The 22,411-nt window shown below is 43.1% G+C and overlaps 1 protein-coding gene across 1 annotated transcript in view; it reads left to right on the forward strand.

Annotated features, from left to right (window-relative positions):
- The window catches only part of RFX4 (regulatory factor X4), a 195,785-nt gene that overhangs the window by 143,882 nt on the left and 29,492 nt on the right, over window positions 1–22,411 (forward strand). The window contains exons 12-14 of the mRNA XM_049884974.1: window positions 4,716–4,860; window positions 9,874–9,968; window positions 10,399–10,516. Coding sequence (XP_049740931.1) covers window positions 4,716–4,860; window positions 9,874–9,968; window positions 10,399–10,516 — 358 coding nt within the window. The remainder of the gene's footprint in view (window positions 1–4,715; window positions 4,861–9,873; window positions 9,969–10,398; window positions 10,517–22,411) is intronic.

Raw genomic sequence — 22,411 nt, forward strand, 5'->3', positions numbered from 1 at the left:
ATAGATGTTTGGTATCATCCCTGACTGACCTCTCCCCACTAGATGCCTGTCTTGGTTATCTAGTGCTGCTATAACAGAAATATCAGAAGTGGATGACTTTAACAAAAATTTATTTTCTTACTTTAGGAGGCTAGAAGTTCAAATTCAGAGCTCCAGGTCTAGGGGAAGGCTTTCACTATCTGCCGGCTCTGGAGGAAGGTCCTTGTCTCTTCAGCTTCTGCTTCCTTTGAGATCTCCATGTGTCTTGGCATCTATCTTACCCTATCTTTCTTACTTGCTCGCTTGTTTAATCTCTTTTATATAGGGTCGCTGTGAGTCAGAATTGACTCGATGGCAGCGGGTTTGGTTTTGGTTTTTATATTTCAAAAGAGACTGACTCAAGATATACCCTAAACTAATCCTGTCGCATTAACGTAACAAAGACTGCTGATTCCTAAATGAGATTATAACCACAGGCACAAAACAAAACAAAAAAAAAACCAAACCTGTTGCCACTGAGTCAATTCCAGTTCATAGCAACCCTATAGGACAGAGAAGAACTGCCCCATAGGGTTTCCAAGGAATTGGAAGTGGATTCGAACTGCTGACCTTTTGGTTAGCAGCCAAGCTCTCAACCACTGTGCCACCAGGGCTCCACAGGCATACAGGTTAGGATTTACAACACATATTTTGGGGGGACATAATTCAATCTTTAACAATGTCAGTAGTACCACCTCACTCCCACCGCATGAGTTGTGACAATCAATAATATCCAACCAACCCACCAACCAGTTGTCCTTGAGTCCACTCCTACTCATCTCTGTCAGAGTAGAACTGTGCTCTACTGGGTTTTCAATGGCTGATTTTTTGGAAGGAGATTACTGGATCTTTCTTTGGAGGTTCGTCTGGGTGGACTTGAACCTCCAGTCTTTTGGTTGGCAGCCAAATGCTTTAACCACTTGTTACCACCCTGGTGCGTAGTGTTTAAGAGCTACAGCTGCCAACCAAGAGGTTGGCAGTTCAAATCCACCAGGCGTTCCTTGGAAACTCTATGGGGCAGTTCTACTCTGTCCTATAGGGTCGCTATGAGTCGGAATCGACTCAACGGCAGTGGGTTTGGTGTTTGGGCTTACCACCCAGGGACTCTAAGAATGTAGCCTGAGGGCAAAACCACCTCTGGCTGTGAACTACTGAGGTAAATGAGTCAAATAGACAAAGAGGATGACTTGTTTGTTGCTTCATTCAAAAGAGTTCAAGGCCATATGTTAAATATTTCCCCAAATGTGTTCATGTTTTCCAGAATTGTGTTATTTTTAGCACAAAAGTGGTATATGCTTACTATAAAATTTTTTTGAACATTTCAAAAGAGTATAAAATAAACAGTGAAAGATCCCACTCCATGCCCCTATCTCCTCCATGGTTATACCTTGGATATTCATAGAATTTGATGGCATAGGACTTTGTACTTCTATTTAATTTTGCACCTTAATGAGGGGAACTGAAGTCTGACTAGGCAGCCTGTCATCATTACATTAAAGTACTAGTTACCTTAAAGCAGAGGTGGCAAACTGGTGGACACAAGCCAACGCTGGCCCTCAGATGCACGGTGGTTATTGTTGACTTGCATATGTCCGAACTTTTTTTTTTTTTAAGTTGGTCTCTAACATTTAAAACTGGGAGATGACAGCTTTAGAGGAATCTCAGGGCTGCTACATGTCCCAGGACAGTAGTCAGCTGGATGGGCCATGCTCCTTTCCAGGGGCACTGTCCTCAGCGCCAGCACTTGGCCCACCTCACTCATATATGTCACTGGCCTGCCCCTTCATGTGTTTGGGTTTGCAAGCTCTCCCTTAAAGTGCTGTTGGTTCTAGGTTGGTGCTGGTTACTCAGGGTCAAGGTAGGAAGTAGGAAGGCCTAAAGAAACGTTCTAGGCCAAGACTGGGAAGTATAAAACTCCACCCCATACACCTCACTGTTCCTGTCCAGCCCCTGACATTAATGTTGCAAAGGGTGAAACCAGAGGCAACCCTCCCAGATTCACACACCTGGCGCAGAGCCCACACCTGGACACTGTTCTGAGAGGGGAGCTAGGATCTGACAGTTTTTTCAGGGAAAAAAAAGGAGTGTTTGCAAAACAAAGAAACTGCTGTATTCCCTGGGGGCCCTTGCCCAGCTTGGCCTTCAGTTTCTTTCTCTAGTTTGGGAGAACCTATTGAGTCCTGTTCAGGAGCCTAGCCATGGTTTTGGTGCCTCCTTTGGGGCTCAGCAGTTTAGGAAAAGCCTTTGCTTCTTTAGCGCATGTATATATGTGAAGGCAGCTACATGCATGCTGACACCCACTGTGCATGTGCGCACACATACGCACATATACTTCCTCCCCACTTAACCACACAAAGACAGTATGTAGTTTAATCAGCATGAGCCACCTCTGCACTCTCACTAGACAGCTTTCAGACACATTCCCACTGTGGGCTGGAGTTAGCACTGGGAATAAAGCACCAGGGAACTTAACAAAACACCCCAGCTTTCCTGACCACACACAGTGCACGACACCCCAATGAAAACTCGCCCCCAAATACTCAGACCCAAGATCCAAGGCCTTTCAGATACACTAAGCAAAGACCTTCACATTCACATCTCATTCATTCCAATTCCACAAAAAATTTTGAGCGCCTACTGTTTGAGTTGGAATCGACTCGATGGCAACAGGTTTGGGTGCTTTTTTTTGTTTACTGTGTGCCAGGAGCCCTGGTGGCACAGTGGTTAAGAACTTGGCTGCTAACCAAAAGGCCAGCAGTTGGAATCCACCAGCCTGCTCCTTGGCAATTCCACTCTGTCTATAGGGTTGCTATGAGTCGGAATGGACTTGACGGCAACCGGTTTTACTGTGTGCCAGACGCTATGCTTAGTGGTACCTGACCTCAACGTAAAAAAAAAAAGTTGACAAAACAAAACAAAAAATTTAGTGATAAGTGTGTTATGAAAGAAACAGAGTGGAAATGGAGAACAGGGCATTCAGTCCTCTTTAGATAAAGTGGTCAGAGAAAGCCTCTCCAAGGATGTGACATTCAAGCTGAAGCTTTCATGATGGTGTCCAGGTGGGGTGTCCAGGTGAGGTGGGGCAAAGAGTGTTCCAGACAGTGGGGACACCGTGTGAAAGGCCTTGAGGGGTCAGTGCAATCACTACAAAAAACACCATCTGAATGACACAGTCACCTTTATTAAACTCTTACTCGGTGAACTACACTTTTCAAACATTATCTCATGGAATCCTCAACAGCAGCCCCCCTTAAGAGGTAGGTACTACTACAACCCCATTTTATAGATCAGGGAACTGAAGTTAGGAAAAATGTATTTGCTGGCCCTAAATTAATCAACTGGTCAGCAGCAAGGCCAGGATTTGAATCTGGTATATCTGGATCTAGAGGAGCCCTGGTGGTATAGTCGTTAAAGTATTCAGCTGCTAGCCAAAAGGTCGGTGGTTTGAACCCACCAGTGGCTCCTTGGGAGAAAGATGTCGCGGTCTGCTTCCGTGAAGATTTACAGCCTTGGAAACTCTAAGGGGCAGTTCTACCCTGTCCTACAGGGTCGCTTTGAGTCAGAATCGACTTGACCGCAGCAGGTTTTATGTTCAAATCTGGAACCCCTTACCTTCACAATTAGCTGTTTTTATTGTTGTTAGAGGCTAACCCGACTCATGTATTCTAGGCCTCTGTGGCCTTCAGAGAACACTTCAAATAGTTCTAAGATTAGTAAAGTGAGAATCTACCTCTGCTCAAACAGTCTGGGCGTGACAAGGGGCTGTCAGTAACAAGGGGCTGTCAGTAGTTGCCTTCATCTGGAAATTCACAAGCATTCTCCAAAACAAAACCCATTGCATCAAGTCAGTTCTGACTCATAGTGACCCCAGAGGACTGGAGAACTGCCCCACAGGGTTTACAAGGCTGTAAATCTTTACGGAAGCCAACTGCTACGCAAGGAGTGGCTGGTGGGTTTGAACCTTGACATTTCGGTTAGCAGCCGAGTGTAAAACCACTGCGCCACCAGGGCTCCTTTCACAAGCATTAGGAGGCTTATAATGTCCACTTGTATCTGAAATCTTTATTTGATTGAAGACATTTTTGAAAGCATGCAAGAAAAGGAAGTAATCCTGGAAATGTTTTTCCTCATTTTCATCAGTATTGCTGATATTGCTCCAACTTGTAAATTCAAGTTCTATTAATGAGGGTGTGCTTCCACAGTTAAAAAAAAAAAAGTGTGTGTGTGTATATGTGTGTATTATAAATGTATCATAGTCCAGGGCAGCAGAAACATTCCTGAATCTCAGCCTGTCACTTATCAGGTGCTAGAGACACACAGGTTATTAAGCACAGAACTCCCTTCCCATGAGCTGCCATCAGAAAGCTGACAGATCTCTGGGCTTCATCCCATTGTCCCATGCGGTCAAGACCAACGGGATGAGAACAGCAAGGCTTGGTCTGGTCTGGGCCACCTTGGCAGTTTCTTGTTGAGAAAAGACGTGAGGAAGGAGCCACAAGATAAAACAACGATCGGGTCTTCTGAGTTACAGAGTGAGCTGCTGATTTCCTGAAATTGTGTTTTCCCTGAGTTTCAAAGTATTGTAGTTTGCGAAATACCAAACCCAGATCCATTAAAGAGGCATAAAAGGAAAATAAAGTGAAAGAGCTTTAATCTAACAGCCCACGAGCTGATGAGTTGGTCAAATTGGATTACAGGCATCTCGGACAGTGATCCACAGCGCAGACATCACCTTCCAAATGCTGGAGGACTGGAGGAACGTGGACCTGAACAGCATCACCAAGCAAACCCTTTACACCATGGAAGACTCTCGAGACGAACACCGGAAACTCATCACCCAGTGTAAGATGTTCCGCCAGGGATTGTGTCCTTCTGTTTTTTTTTTTTTTTAAAAAAAAAAACCTTGGCAAATATTTCAATGGCATTCCTACCCTGTCCTCCTCCCAGGATTCCCCTTCTGTTAATTGATTTAAGGGGACATATGTCAACATTGCTGGGGAAAAAGGTTTCTGTACAATTGGGCAGCACACGGTGTCACACAAAAGACCCCACATGTGACCCTGAATGCCAAGCGTAGTTCCATGGAGGTGGCATTAAAAAAAAAAAAAAGTGGGAACAAAAGCTTATTGCCTCTCTCAGGGTATGTCAGCCTGGAGTCAATGGATACAATGCATATTTTTCAGTGGAGGGTCTCACGAGTCAGCCCACCTATTGCCACATGAATCTTTCAATCTCATTAAATAAGATGTCTGAGAAGGAGGTGGATGGTGATTTGCTTCTGGGGACATATGTTCATGTCCCGTGGCCAGACTGCAGGTATACTGCTCCAGATATCATCCTGATGTGGTCAGGTTGCTTATCCTTAGCAGTAAAGGAGCACAAGAGGGCCAGAGAACACCATCCTTACCAGCACATTTCTGCTAGTCCTCAAATGCTGCTGTCCAGGGTGTCTCCCAGCCCAGGGACCGTGGATGTACATCTGTAGGCCACATCCTTACTTTGGTCAGCCTTCCTTTCCCTGGAAGCAGGAAAGCCAGAAAGGTGAGTCAGCATGCCTTCCTCCAGCTCTCAGACAAGGTTGGCGCTGAGAGCATCTCCCAGGAATGTGCCAGCCGCTGCACCCTCACCTTCCAAATGCGGTAAGTCCCAGGATCGTGAGAGTGGAAGTGGCATGTTCAGGGACCTGCAGAGTGGCCGTCCCACCCTATTCTGAAAGCCCCAGTCCCCTCAGATTTCCAGTATATGCCTTCTACACTGTTGTCTTGAGGGAAAACTTTCAATCAACCTAAGTACGTGGTTCTTAGAAGCAAATAAAGTTTCCTAAGATGTTCCTAGGAGCCCTGGTAGTGCAGTCATTAAAGTGCTCACCGAAAGGTCAGTGGTTCTAACCCATCAGCCACTTCGTGGGAGAAAGATGTGGTGGTCTGCTGCTGTAAAGATTACAGCCTTGGAAATCCTATGGGGCAGTTCTACTCTATACTATAGGGTCACTATGAGTCAGAATCGACTCAACAGCAGCAGATTTTGTTTTTAAGATGTCTTTAATCGAGACTCTTCCCTGCTATGCTCTTTTCAAAAGCAAATGGACATATATATAGAAATTGTGGAACTGGTGTATGTTCTTCTGTGTATGTTCTCAACAACAACAAAACATAAATATTAAAAAAAAAAAAGGCAAACGGACAGATGATGTGTTTGACCCTGTGGACCTTCCCTGAGACCTCTTTCCTGGTAGATCATAGGGCTGACCTCAGGCTCCTATTTCTTCCTTCGTGGAGGCCCCCAGGCTTTCCCTGGATTCCAGGGCTCCCTGTCATCATTCCACTCCTTAGGTTCTTCTCTAGGGCTGTCCCCAAGTGGCAGCCAGTGCCCCAGTTCCTCCCCTTCTTTCTGTCTCCACTCATTTCCCCTGTTAAGAGTTTTAGTGCTAATCACTAAAATAATCGTTCAGCATCCAGACTGCCTATTCTATGCTAGGTCCTGTGCAGACCTCCCCACACATTATCCCATTTGATCTCCACATCAACTACACCAGGAAGATACTCTTATCACTCCCATTTGATAGATGAGGAAACTCAGCTTCAGAAAGCCAGGAAACTGTACCCAAGGTCACACTGCCAGTAAGGAGCAGGGCTGGACCTCGAACCCAAGTCTCGTTCCAGTTTCACGACCAGGCACCAGTGCTGCTCACTTTACAGAGAAAATAACAAAATGGGGGCGAGTTACAGAGGTTCCTGGATCGTTCCAAGTTCTCACAATCATGCTTCCTGTTCTCTTTTCCCCACTCCCTGCTAGAAGATGAATGGAAAGCCAGGATCTGAGCACCCTGGTAGCGCTAGCTGGTGCCCCCTGGGCCTCATGCCAGCCAGGTGTAGCATGGGTGTCCCATAATGTCGTGGAGGGCCAAACAGATGAATGGAAACCCAGGATGATCTGACTTCCTGGTTCTGCTAATCACTCCGAGCAGCATTACACTCAGCTCTCTTCTCCCCTCCATGTGGACCAGACTCATAGGGAAAAATAGTCACCATTATTTGCTTTAGAGGCCAGGCTCCAAGCCTCTGCTGGAGCACCATCGAGGAAAAAGAACCATTTGGGGCTTCCCTCTTCAAGTTCCCTTCAGGGCAGGGCAGAATGGTGCCCTCTAAGCTCTGATAGTATTCTTCTTCTAGGGGAAAGAAGCGATATGGTTCTTTCCAATCCAGGTGGTACTTATTGAATCCCTGCCCTGGGTCAGGCACTGTGTTAGATGCTGGGCAAAGAGCAGTGAATAAAATGGTCAGTGCCCTTCCCACATGGAACATAGAACTAATGGCAAATCAGAAGTTGAACAAGCAGTTTACAAATGTGTTGCATCTTCCCAAAGAGGACGATGCCATGTGATACAGTGCTGGGAAGACAGGGATTAAGAAGGGACCAAGCCTGAAGGCAGAGGGTCTGCCGGCAGAGTGTCATCCCTGCACCTCCCAACCAGGCAGCTGGGGATGTCCCTGATCACAGAGTGAGTTGGACTAAAGGTTGCTTTGAGCAGGGCAAGGGGCATCTGTGTGCTGCACTCTCCTTGCCTTAAACCAGTGGACAAGTCTGCAAAACTCTTGCTCTAATAGATTACCATCACATCAGTGAGGTACATCCCTGCTGGGAACGCTTGCCTTACCTTAAATTAAGAAGTACGTTGTGGGACTTGAGGGTGCTGATTAGAATGAGCGTTAAACAGTGCTGTGGTAGGAGCATGGGTTTGGGATGCCCAACAGACCTTGATTTAAACCCTGGCTCTAGTGCACTGTGACCTGGGTTATCGTATCTGTAAATGGGGATAATGTCCAGGGTTAGGAAGCCCTGGTGGTGTAGTGGTTAAGTGCTATAGCTGCTAACCAAAAGGTTGGCAGTTGGAATCTACCAGCCGCTCCTTGGAGACTCTATGGGGCAGTTCTACTCTGTTCTATAGGGTCGCTATGAGTCGGAATTGACTCAACGGCAACAGGTTTTGGTTTGGTGCAGGGTTAAATTAAGTGAGATGGGTGTCACATTCCTGGTACACCGTGTAGCACTAGTACAGTGCAGTGATTTAGAGGTAAGCACGTGAGCGATTCTGGCCTCTGCCATTCATTAGCATGAAACCTTTAGAAGGTTACTGATCTACGAGTGTGATGTTTTCTTATTTCTCAAATGGGGGATAATAACAGTACCTACCTTCCTGGGTTGGTCATTCATTCGACAAACAGTTAAGCAACCTTATAGGTGCCAGACACTGTTGTAGGTGCTGGGGTAAAACAGCAAACACGACACATGCCCTCGTGACATTCACATTCTCGGGCTTGTCGTAAGGTTAAACAAGCACGTCTGTGTAAAGCCTCCAGAAGGGTGCCTGGTGCATGGCAAGCGCTCAGCAAACGTTAGCTGCGAGCAGTGTTATCACCACCATCATCATCATCATTGTCATCATTCAGTGCAGCATAGTAGCTTAAAAATGCAGACAGTATTATGAAGAGTGAAAGAACACTAAAGAGAAGTTCAGCGACCTGAGTTCCAGTCCCTGCTCTGTCACTAATTGAGTGGATCATTTAATCTTTAGACATAGCTTCCTCATCTATAAAACAAGGGAGATCAACTAAATAGATGTTTAATGCCCCTTCTCCTTCTAAACCTCTTGTTGCTGTCTTCAACTGAGTAAAACAGAGTGGCCCAGTCCTGTGAAATGAGAGAATCAAAACTGCTCAGACAAAAGAAAACAATAGGAATGTACAGATCTGGAATTATGGTTTTATTTTTGGAGCACTATATATAAAAACAAAGATGAATGAAAAGAGATTGTTTCAAATTGGAGATAACCACAGATATGGTTCTATTTTCTAGTGCACTTCTTGATTCAGTTATCTGACTTGCATCTGAAGGCAGGTTGTAAAATGGTATGATTATCCATCCCCTTTTGACTAATAAGGAAACTTAGGGGCAGAGAGATTGCTTCATCTATTCAGCACCTACTGCATGCTCAGCCCTGAGAGGCTGGTTAGGCCCCTTGCCCAATATATCTGTAGTCCAGAAACATTTGAATGATCAGTTATGCCTTACCTCTGGGTAAAGAGCAAGAAAGCAGCAATGCCTCTGCCCATTCATTCATGCAAGCATTTATTGGATAATAGCTCTACTGCAGATAATGCACTAGATAATGAAGATCACACAAAACTAGTGGGAAGATAGAGATATGAGCACACATGTACGTGCATGAACACACACACACACACTCCTAACTATAGAACAGTGTTCCTAGTGCTATAATAAAGGTCGCATACAGTTGGCAGTTCAAATCCGCCAGGCGCTCCTTGGAAACTCTATGGGACAGTTCTACTCTGTTCTCTAGGGTTGCTATGAGTTGGAATCGACTCGACGGCACTGGGCACTGGGTACAGATAATAAACTGCCCTGGGAGCACAGAGGAGGAGTGATCAGTTCTGCTGGAAAAGGGCATGCATAGGATTAAGAGGATTTCACATAAGAGCCATTTCAGCTGGTCCATGAAGAACCATACAGAGAGAAGGAGAGTACGGACGGTGCAAGCAGAAAGAAGTACCTGAGAAAAGGCCTAAGGCTATGAAAAAGCAGAGCTTTTGGGGAAGCAGGGCTTGCCAGCAATCTGGGGTGGCCCAAGCTTAACGTGTTTGCAGGAATGGAAGATGAGCCTGTGAAGGTAAGTTAGGGGATATTTTATAGTCCTGAATGCCCTGCTAAGATTTTGGAGTTTTATTCTATAAAATAAATTGTATTTCTTTGCCTTTTTAAGATGTATCTCTGTTTAAATACAACTACAGTGTAAAAAACAAAAAAAAAATCTTGTGTGGGCTTCTCTGTTGACAGTGTACCAGGAGTTTGACCATCTCTTGGAGGAGCAGTCTCCCATTGAGTCGTACATTGAGTGGCTGGATACCATGGTGGATCGATGTGTTGTGAAGGTTGGTAAGCTGCGGCTGCAGTCCACCACTCCCCTTTGTGAACATGTGGATAATATGGAGCCCTGCTGTGAGCTATCAGAATGTTCCTCAGCAGCCATGAAGCCCTAAAGTTCTCATGAGAGGTCTGATGGTAGTGGTTGGGGTGGGGGGACTGAGAATGTGGAGGTAGCAGTTGGCAGGACTCTGAGTCTCCCACCCCTGATTCAACCAGATCAGTGTCTCTCATTGTTTGTGTATATTGGGGCTCTGTATAATATTTCATTCTTTAAAGTGTATTTTTGCCACTAAAAACAAAAAGTCAAAAACCATTGCTTCAGAGCATTGAACTTGGAGACCCGTAAGTAAGCCTTCCTGTCATTTTCCAAGGAGACAGTAATAAATGAAAGGTCAAGTCAGCCACTATTAAAACTATTCACTCACTTTCTTGTAGGTTGCTGCCAAGAGACAAGGGTCCCTCAAGAAAGTAGCCCAGCAGTTCCTCTTGATGTGGTCCTGTTTTGGCACAAGGGTGATCCGGGACATGACTTTGCATAGTGCCCCCAGCTTTGGTAAGGCTACTGGAGCCCCACCCCACCATCACCACCACCACCACGTCCAAACACTTTTTCCCTAGGCTCTGTTAATCAAGCCCACCTCTCTGAAGTCGGCATCAGTCTTACTTGCTGTTTCTGAGGCCACAAGGACATCACCCTGAAGCACATCTGTTCTGGGGGACACGAAATTGTTAGGATTTTCAGGGAGAAAGATGACATGGCATGCTAAAGGTTAAATACATAAATCTGATAGTGAGAGGTTCGTACACAAATAGTATACCATTTGAGTTTAAAAGAGGAATAAAAGCAGTGGCTGTGCTTCCCTTTTGCCAGATGTCCCCAGCGGTTGCTTCCACGGGTCCATCTTGCAGAATTCCATAGCTGTGGCCTTCCCAAGACAGGGAGGGGCACACGAAGACACCTCTATTTGAACATTTGCAAATGGCTTGATTGACACCCCAGTGGTGGGTAGACTATCTATAAAGTTTTCTTAAAAATCTAGTCAGCTTCCTAGAAGACAGCTGTCTTAGTCATCTAGTGCTGCTAATACAGACATACCACAAGTGGATGGCTTTAACAAACAAAAGTTTATTTTCTCACAGTCTAGTAGGCTAGAAGTCTAAATTTAGGGTGTCAACTCTGGGGAAAGGCTGTCTCTCTGTTGGCTCTGGAGGAAAGTCCTTGTCATCAATCTTCTTCTGAACTAGGAGCTTCTCAGGACAGGGACTCCGGGTCCAAAGGACATGCTATTCTCCTGGCTCTTGCTTCTTGGTGGTATGAGGTCCCCATGTCTCTCTACTCGCTCTTCTCTTTTAAATCTCAAGAGATTGGTTCAAGACACAGTCTAATCTTATAGCTTGAGTCCTTCCTTATTAACATATCTGTGCTAATCCCATTTCATCAACATCATAGAGATAGGGCTTACAACACACAGAAAAATCACATCAGACGATGAAATCATATAATACCAGGAATCATATGTGGACAATCACATAATACTAGGAATCATAGCCTAGCCAAGTTGATACACATATTTTGGGAGGACACAATTCAATCCATAACAAGGGTTTTTGCATTTATTTCCCTTTTTGTTTTACTGACCCCTTGGGTTTCCATCATCTCCAGGAAACATCCCCACCCCAGCTCCTCTCTACTGCTTTTTGATGTAATAGGACCAGAAACCTCTGCCCACAGGGGTGCCTGGAATGGTCTGTTCTGGCAGCAACCTGATCACTGTTTCCGGATGGATGCTAGGCTTTACTGTGGGACACAGTTTTCTATTTTTTTACTGGAAAGGAGTATGCATTGAGGCCAGGTCACCATTAGCAAAGTTAGGTGGGACTTCAAGGCATTCTCCAGACATCAGAAATCTCAAAACACTTGGGCCTCCATTTCCTAGGCATTTCAGCAAGGGCTGTTGGTAAATTTTCTGGGTAATTGCTTCAGTTCTCTGTTTTACTTTGCAAGTAGAAATGTGGTTTCGTTTCTCATTATCTCCAATTAAGCCAATCAGCTCTAGGGTTTTTGCTTTGGGTTTAATTTGACACTTTTCCATCTAGCTTTTTAAGGCCTTGTCACCATTTTCCAGTTGTGCTATACAACAAAGTGAATATGTGGTGAAACAAAGAAGGCAGTATTTTTTCTAAACAGCGCTGTCCGTGAAAGACTGTGTTTGCCCAGTTGGAGAAGTGTTTTGTTGTGGATTTCTTTACTCTTTGCATTGGGAAGTTCTCTGAACCTGCCTGCACCATGGCTACGCATGGAACTTGTTTTTGAGCTGTATATGGGAATGCTCTGGTGACTGCTACCTGGGCAGTGCCATCAGGCGTGGCATTTTGATGACTGCCAGCTCAGCATAGTTAGTGTTAGCACATGTTACCTCTAGCTCTGGGAAGACCATTCGTGCATAACTGCTTTCAGTTAAGTGAACGGTTGAAAAAACTTGAGATGTTTTTCATTGCTTCAAAATCAAAGAATTAATGGTATCTCACACATACACACAGAGTAAGCATCCACTCCTTGCTTTATCCCTATTCTTCAATTTGCTGATTCTTACACTGACTGTATACTATCAAGTACCTTTCATTAGACAGGAAAAGCAATCTGCTTTGCTGTATACTTTGAAGTTCATTTGTTCTTAGTAAGTCACCAGTCAGAGCGAGAAAGGAAGTGTAGACAGTAGAATCGTTAGGGTTCTATGAATGGTTTAGACTGATTACTAAGAAAAATGGCTCCTTAAAATGTATTTCTTCCTTTTTGAACGACACACTATTTTAAGTCATACTGGAAACTCCCGCAAATGGCGAAATATGGTCGCAAGCCTTTTAGAAAAGAAAGAAAGCGATATTAACCCAGTTTCACTTTTACAGTATTTTTCAGTCCTGAAAGGGTGAAAATAATACCTGTCTCCAAGACCTTTTAGCAAACACTCTGCAGTGGTCCTACTCATCTGACGCATTGTTGAGTTTTGCAGCTTGGGGTGACAGGCGAGTTGAAAGAATTTGCGGCAGACAAAAGCTCAGCTCCCCCTCTCTGCCTGTATGTGTCAAAGACACAGTTGGTGGTTGTGTTTGGGTCATGTGTTCCTTGTATGAAAACAGCTAATTAGGAAAAAGAGCCCTCTGTTCCCTGGCCCCCTCCCCCAACCGCAGGGGCCAGCTCTATCTATCTTATCACTCCCACACGATCCTTGTCGCTGTGAATGGGTGCAGGGTTTGTGTGTTAGCCTAGCTGGCTGACCATCACAATGATCCCGTGGGGGACTCTATCACCTCTTCCCAGAACAGCCTCTTTCAAAGGTAGTTGACTCCTTTCTTCGCCTTAATTCCTTTTCACTCCTTTCTCCCTAATTCCTTTTCACTGAAAAAGCCTATGCTGTGAACTAAAGTAGCCAGACTTTCTTTCTCTGCCGCTGCAAGCGGCGGTCTCTAGCAAAATTAGTCAGCAAAGGTAGGCGAGCAGGCAATGAACTTTCAATCCGAACAGAGCTGAGTGCATGAAAGTTTCCATTAAAAAAAAAAAGGAAAGAAAAGCAAATAAATTTTCTACTGACAGATCTGACTTCAGTTCATATGATACCTGGGTCCCAAGTCAGTGCTGGCACTTTGACCCTTCACTCTGTTTTCACCAAATGTCCATTTATTTCACAGTTAGGAATGGTCTAGAAGGGGACAATAGTTCCAGGAAGCACTTTGGCATAGAACAGTTTGAAAAGCAGGCCCAAGTTTGACAGCCGATGGGGCAGGATTACACACCATTGCCCATGTTTTCCCTTTTTTACATGCTTGTTTTCTGGCCTAGCATCAAAGGCTCACCCATTCAGGCAGGCCTGAGAGGCCACATGGGCATTGGTCAAAGAACAGCACCAGCTGAAGCAGGCACAATGAAGGAGGGATGGCTCTGAGCCCTCCAGCCTGCATCTCCACACTCAGATGTCCTGGCCTGGCCCTCCTTTACACAGAGTCTGCTAAGATGCAGGGACTTGATGTTCACACTCATTCAAGCCCCCATAAGCACTTGCTGAAAGTGAAGAGGACTTGAAGCACTTACTGATAAAGATCAAAGACTAGAGTCTTTGGTATGCATTACACCTCAACATAAAGAAAACAAAAATCCTCACAACTGGACCAATAAGCAACATCATGATAAACAGAAATTACTGAAGTTGTCAAGGATTTCATCTCACTTGGATCCACAATCAATGCCCATGGAAGCAGCAGTCAAGAAATCAAACGACATATTGCATTGGGCAAATCTGCTGCAAAAGATCTCTTTAAAGTGTTAAAAGGCAAAGATGTCACCTTAAGGACTAAGGCGTGCCTGACCCAAGCCATGGTGTTTTCAGTCATCTCATATACATGTAAGAGTTGGACAATGAATAAGGAAGACTGAAGAAGAATCGATGCATTTGAATTAATGGTGTTGGCAAAGAATACTGTATATATCATGGACTGCCAGAAGAACAAACAAATCTGTCTTGGAAGAAGTACAGCCAGAATGCTCATTAGAAGTGAGGATGGGCAGGCTTCGTCTCACATACTTTGGACATGTTATCAGGAGGGAGCAGTCCCTGGAGAAGGACGTCATGCTTGGTGAAGTAGAGGGTCAGTGAAAAAGAGGAAGACCGTCAATGAGATGGAGACACAGTGGTTGCAACAGTGGGCTCAAACATACCAATGACTGTGAGGATGGCACAGGACCAGGCAGCGTTTTGTTCTGTTATGCATAGGGTCACTATGGGTCAGAACCAGCTCGATGACACCTAACAACAACATTATTCTCCTGCATTCAGGAGAGCAGAAGAGAGGACTGGTTATCTACTTCAGAATGTCATAGCCATGGAAAACCCTATGGAACACACTTCTACTCTGAAACACATAGGGTCACCATGAGTTGGAATCAACTTGACTGGCAACTGGTTTTTTATTCAGGAGAGGAAGCAGAGACCCAAAGAGAGAAGAGGACTTGCCCAAGGATTCACAGCTAAATGGCAGACCAAGTTCAACCCAGAATATTTGCAACGTTAAAGCTTTCTGCTATGCTACACTGCTGCCACCTCTACCTTTCTTCCACTATCCAGTTGCCATCGAGTTGATTCCTACTCATGGTGATGCCATGTGTGTCACAGTAGAACTCCATAGGATTTACAATGGCTGATTTTTTGGAAGCAAATCGCCAAGGCTTTCTTCCAAGGTGCCTCTGGGTGGACGCCAACCACCAACCTTTTGGTCCGCAGTTGAGCTCATCAACCATTTGCACCACCCAGGGACAATAATAACAACAACAAATAATAATAGCATTCATTGAAGGCCTATCTACATGCTAGATAGTATATCAGGCACTTTCTCATTTAATTCTCACAACAACCCTGTGAGGTCCACATTACTGCCCTCAATAGAACAAATGAGAAAGCCAAACTAGGATTTGAAGGATTTGCTTCATTTACAGTCAGTAATGAAGCAAAAGCAGGATCATAATAATTATAACAAATGTTTCGGAAGCACGTACTACCATTTAATTCTCACATTAATGCCGCAAGGCAGATATTAATGGGTAATTTTTTTTTTTTTCATTAAAAAAAAAAAAAGTTGCTGTCAAGTTGATTCCAACTCATGGCGACCTCATGTGTTTCAGAGTAGAACTGAGCGCCATAGGGTTTTCTTTTTTATTTATTTTATTTTTGTTGTTGTTGAGAATATAGACAGCAAAACATACACCAATTCAACCATTTCTACATGTACAATTCAGTGACATTGATTACATTCTTCAAGTTGTGCATCCATTCTCACCCTCCTTTTCTGAGTTATTCCTCCCCCATTAACATAAACTCACTGTTCCCTAAGGTAATAGGTATGTTTTTTGTTGTTATTGTTGTTAGATGCCAAGTAGATTTTGACTCACAGTGACCCCATGTGACAGAGTAGAACTGCCCCCATAGGGTTTTCTAGGCTGTAATTTTTTTTTTTTTTAATTGTGCTTCAAGTGAAAGTTTACAAATCAAGTCAGTCTCTCATACAAAAACTTGTATACACTTTGCTATGGACTCCTAGCTGTTCTTCCCTCAATGAGACAGCACACTCCTCCTCTCTACCCTGTATCTCCTGTGTCCGTTCAACCAACTCCTGTGCCCCTCTGTCTTCTCATCTTGCCTCCAGACAGGACCTGCCCACATAGTCTCATGTGTCTACTTGAGCCAAGAAGCTCACCCCTGACCAGTATCAATTTCTGTCCAGTCCAATCCCTGTCTGAAGAGTTGGCTTTGGGAATAGTTCCAGTTTGGGACTAACAGAAGGTCCAGGGACTGTGACCTCCGTGGTCCCTCTAGTCTCAGTCGGACCATTAAGTCTGGTCTTTTTATGAAAATTGAGGTCTGCATCCCACTGTTCTCCTGCTCCATCCGGGTTTCTCTGTTGTGTTCCCTGTCAGGGCAGTCATTGGTTGTAGCTGGGCACCATCTAGTTCTTCTGCTCTCAGGCTGATGGAGTCTCTGGTTTATGAGGCCCTTTCTGTTCCTTGGGCTCATATTTACTTTGTGTCTTTGGTGTTCTTCATTCTCCTTTGATCCAGGTGGGTTAAGACCAATTGATGCATCCTAGATGGCTGCTTATTATTATTGAAGATGCCAGATGCCCCTCACGAAAGTGGGATGCAGAACATTTTCTTAATACATTTTGTTACATCAATTGACCTAGATGTCCCCTGAAACCATAGTTCCCAGGTCCCCATCCCTATTACTCTGGCCTTCAAAGCATTCGGTTGTATTCAGGAAACTTCTTTGCAGGCCATAATCTTTATGGGAACAGATCACCAGTTTTTTCTCCTGTGGAGCCACTGGGTTGGTTCAAACCACCAATCTTTTGGTTAGCAGCTGAGCACTTAGCTGTTGCACCACCAGGGCTCCTGTTTACAGAGGTGGAAACTGAGCTGGGAGAAGGTCCATGCCCAAGATGAACAGGGCAAGTGGTCAAACTCTGTTTAAAAATCAAATCTGCCCAACCATGAAACACTATTACCAGAATTAAGACAAATACCACGGCTCACAATCACAGTACAAAAGGGATAGACAAATTTGCCTAATCCACACTGATTTTTTTTTAATCTATATTGATGGATTAAGGTGAAATTTTTTTTTTAAAAAAAGCTATGAGAAGAGAGAACAATAATTAGACTGTCATCAATAATAATAGATGCCAGAAGACAATGGAGCAGTATCTTTTAAGAGTTGAGAAGAAAGAACTGTCAACTACTATTCACTCAAGAGTGAGCACAAAATAAAGGCATTTTCAGTTATACAAAGATTAAAAGAACTTGGCACTCACAGACATTCACTTAAAAAAAAAAAAAGACTATTAAAGGATGCATTTCAGAAAAAAAAAAAGAAAAATAAAGTCAGAGCTAAGGTCCGGAATACAAGAAACAACAATGTTCTAGCTACTATTGCTGTGTAACAAATTACCCCAAAGCTTAGTGGTTTAAAAAGACCATTTTATTATGCTTATGGATTCTGTGGGTCAGGATTTGAGCACAGCAGGGGTAGCTTGTCTCTCCTTGTTATCCGGGACCTTGGATTGGAAGGCTCGAAGGCTAGAAGGCTATAGGATCTTCCTCCAGAGTCTACAGAAAGACAATACCTTCCCCTAGAGCCGGCACCCTGAATTCAGACTTCTAGTCTCCTAAGCTGTGAGAGAATAAATTTCTGTTTGTTAAAGCCATCCACTTTTGATATTTCTGTTATAGCAGCACTAGATAACTAAGACAGAATTTGGTACCGGAAGAATGGAGTGCTGCTCTAACAAATACCTAAAATGTGGAAGTGGTTTTGGAATTGGGTAATGGGTAGAGGCTGGAAGAGTTTTAAGGTACCTAATAGTAAAAACCTTTTTTTTTTTTTTTTTTTTTAATAGTAAAAACCTAGATTGCCTTGAAGAGACTGTTGGTGGAATTATGGATGTCAAAGGCAATTCTGGTGAGGGCTCAGAAGGAAGTGAGGAGAGCTATAGAGAAAGTCTCTGTTGTCTTAGAGAATACGTATGGCACCAGCAACAGAATGTTGCTAGAAATGTGGACATTAAAGGTGCTTCTGGTGAGGCTTTATAAGGAAATGACGAACAGTGATTGGAAAAGCAAAGGGCCAAGAAAAGTAAAAACATATTGAAGGTAAAGAAGAACAAGATGTAGGAACTTGCTTACATGATGTTCAGTTTATTATAAAGTACTGTAATTAAGAGAGTGTGGTGTTCTAAAGATGTTAGATAAAAAGGGTATTGAAACAAGCCAGAGATACCCAAGACGGGTGAACATGAAACTTGTTGTCACCTCATCCGATCCTTGTTCCCTTGTCTCTGAAACAAACGGGTTATGGAGGTGATTTATATGGCGGGGATAACATTAAAAATCAGTAGGGAAAGGATCCAGAGAATGGTTCCGGAACAAATATTTTAGGGAAAATAAGATAAAATTAGACCCCTTCCCGACAACTTCTAAAAATAAAAATCTCAACGCCAAAAAGAGAGATAAAGAAAAAGACCTAAAACCTTTTGGAAGAAGATATGGAGTGATAACTTTATGACCTTTGAATAGGAAATACTTTCTTTAGAAAGTCACAAAAAGGGCAAATCATAAAAAAAAAAGTATTGCCAAGACTGACTACATTAAGGTTTTTAAGCTTCTGTTTACCATAAACAAAGTCAAAACAAAACAATAAAGCCACACAAATGGAGAAGATATTTTGCAAGGCATAAAACTAACAAATGATTAATATCTAGAATATAAACTCCTCTAAATACATTTTTAAAGGAAAAATACTCCAATGTGCAAAGACCTGGAGTTAGAAAACCAAAAGGAAAGAACACACTTGCCATTTCTCAAGCTGAAAGAACTGAAGAAAAAAATTCAAGCCTTGGGTATTGGAGGACTCAAATTCACCAGGCACTCCTTGGAAACTCTATGAGGCAGTTCTACTCTGTCCTGTAGGGTCATTATGAGTCAGAAGCGACTCGATGGCAATGTTTTTTTTTTTTTTTTTTAATGGGCAAAATAATGATGAAGGAAGCATGAAAAGAAGATAGAAGGAATACACTGAGTCACTGTACCAAAAAGAATTTGTTGATATTCCAGCCATTTCAGGAGGTATCATATGATCAGGAACTGATGGTACTGAAGGAAGAAGTCCAAGCTGGAAGTGCTCACTTGTCTATGCCAAGAAATATGGAAGATAGCTACCTGGCCAAGCAACTGGAAGAGATCCATATTTATGCCTGTTCCAAAGAAGGTGATCCAACAGAATGTAGAAATTATCAAACAATGTCATTAATGTCACACATAAGTAAAATTTTGCTGAAGATCATTCCAAAGCAGTTGCAGTAATACACTGACAGGGAACGGCCGGAAATTCGAGCAGGATTCAGAAGAGGATGGGGAATGAGGGGTATCATTGCTGATGTCAGATGGATCTTGGCTGAAAGCAAAGAATACCAGAAAGATGTTTACCTGTGTTTTATTGACTACAGAAAGGCATTTGACTGAGTAGGTCATAATAAATTATGGGTAACATTGCAAAGAATGGGAATCCAGAACACTTAATTGTGCTTATGAAGAACCTGTACATTGACCAAGAGACAGTTGTGCCAACAGAACAAGGGGATACTGCGTGGTTTAAAGTCAAGCATGGTATGTGTCAGGGTTGTATCCTTTCACCATAATTATTCAATCTGTATGCTGAGCAAACAATACGAGAAGCTGGACTATATGAAGAAGAACGAAGCATCAGGATTGGAGGAAGACCATTAACAACCTGCATTATGCAGATAACACAACCTTGCTTGCTGAAAGTGAAGAGGACTTGAAGCACTTACTGATGAAAGTCAAAGACCACAGCCTTCAGTATGGATTGCACCTCAACATAAAGAAAACAAAAATCCTCACACCTGGACCAGTAAGCAACATCATGATAAACAGAAAAGACTAAAGCCGTGAAGGATTTCATTTTAGTTGGATTCACAAACACCACCCATGGAAGCAGCAGTCAAGAAATCAAGAGACGCATCGCATTGGGCAAATCTGCTGCAAAAGACCTCTTTAAAGTGTTAAAAAGCAAAGATATCACCTTGATGACTAAGGTGCACCTGACCCAAGCCATGGTGTTTTCAATTGCCTCATATGCATGCGAAAACTAGACAATGAACGAGGAAGACTAAAGAAGAATTGATGTCTTTGAGTTATGGCGTCGGCTAAGAATAATGAATTATACTGTGGACTGCCAAAAGAATGAACAAATCTGTGTTGGAAGAAGTACACCCAGAATGCTCCTTAGAAGCAGAGGTGGTAAGAATTGGTCTCACTTACTTTGGACATATTAGCAGGAGGGACCAGTCCCTGGAGAAGGACATCATGCTTGGTAAAGTCAAGGGAAAGCGAAAAAGAGGAATACCCTCAATGAGATAGATTGACAGAGTGGCTGCAACAGTGGGTTCATGCATAACAACGATTGTGAGGATGGTGAAGTACTGTGCATTGTTTCATTCTATTGTATATAGGGTCGCTGTGAATCAGAACTGACTCACCTAACAACAGCAGAAAAACTATCCATTCTCCTGTTGATGGGATTCAGGCTGTTTACAATTTTTCACTGTTAGAAACTAGCTGCAATGAATATTTTTGTTACTGTCTCCCTGTGTCTAGGATCAAAGGTGGAATTGTTGGGTCCAAGAGCACATTCGTCTTCAGTCTTATGTTTCCAAATTGCTTACCAAAGTTGCAAACAGCCTAAATCCCATCAACAGGAGAATGGATAAATAAATTGTGGTCTGTTCAAACAATGGCCAATAAAATTAATGAACTAGGACCCCATGTGTCAGCGTGGACAGATCTAATATGAAAGTGTCAAACGAAAGTTGCAGAATATTGTATAAAGTATGACAATTTATATCAAATTTGAAAACAGAAAAAAATAGTCCAAAAATAACTGTTGCCATCATGTCAGTTGCAACTCACGGCGACCCCATGTGGATTGGAGTACAACTGTGGGGAACTGCGTTCCACAGAGTTTTCAGTTGCCAAGTTTTAGAAAGTAGAGTGTCAGGCCTTTCTTCTGAGAAGCCTCTGGGTGAACTTGAACCTCCAACTTTTCAGTTAGCAGCCAAACGCATTAAGCATGTGAACAATAAATGTCAAATTGAAGACTGTGATTACCATTGGGATGAAGACAAAGAGGCAGAGGAATGAGATTAAGAAAGGAAACACAAGATACAAGGGGCTTCGTCTTCATTTTTTTCCTTTAATAACTCATTCAAATATTGTAAAATGTTGATTTTATAATGTTGGGTGGTGAGTACATGGGTGTTCATTTTTAAGTTCTCTATGCTTTTCTCTAAGTTTGAAATTTTTCTTAAGAAAAAAGAAATACTTTGAGTCTATACAATGTAATCATTGTGTCACCATACAACAACAACAAAATTTTTGTCTCTCTTTTGATACCTTTTTTCATAACAGGTTCTGATGCTCACTAGCTCTGTGACTCTAGGCAAGCTATTTAAACTCTCTGAGTCTTAATTTCTGCATGTGTTAGCTGAAGATAATAATACCTTTTTTATAGTGTTTATGGTGCATATTGTAAGTGGCCAATGTGTACTAATTCTGTTTGTTCATTTAACAAACATTGATTGAGCCTCAACTGTGTTCCTGGCAGCATGCCAGCCACCCGGGTATACAGCAGCAAAGAAAACAGATAAAATTCCCTGTATTTATGTAGTTTACATTCCAGTGGAGTGAGGTACACAGTAAGTTAAATATACCATATAGTAGATGATAAGTGCTAAGGGGAGAAGTACGAGAGGGATGTTAGTTATAATTGCCTCTATCCTCTTGTCTTTGATGTTTGTTTCTTTCACTCTCTCTAATCAGTTTTTCTTTATCTCCTTTTATATTCTCCCATCTTCTTCTATTTGCACTGCTCCCACGGCCGTGACCCCCTGGCACTGAACTGCCTGTTGCCCAACAACCCTAATGACTGATTTCTAAGTGATATGGATTCTGCAGCCTTTGTGGCGTCAGAGGCTGGGCTTTACACTGCCTTTGGACGCAGAGCACTTAGCACAATAGTGGGCAGTTGCAGTAGTTCTACAAACTCTGGTTGCTCAAGGGATGATCAGAAATTAAACAGACCAGTTGCGTAACTGATCACCAATTGTGTAACAGACCATAAATGAAGAGGGCTGAAACCCTACATCAACACTTCCCTTGAAGTCCTGGCCTCAGTCCCAGCTCTGATGTCTTCTAACAGTGTAGTCTCAGGCAAGTTTCTTCACCTCTTCCACACCTTGTTTGCTTGTCTGTAAGACAAGAGGGCTGTAGAGATGGCTTTCAAGGTGTCTGCCTGTACTAAAACTACTATCTTAACCTATTTTTATCATC

This window comes from Elephas maximus, chromosome 4, assembly GCF_024166365.1.
Source record: "Elephas maximus indicus isolate mEleMax1 chromosome 4, mEleMax1 primary haplotype, whole genome shotgun sequence".
Taxonomy (NCBI): domain Eukaryota; kingdom Metazoa; phylum Chordata; class Mammalia; order Proboscidea; family Elephantidae; genus Elephas; species Elephas maximus.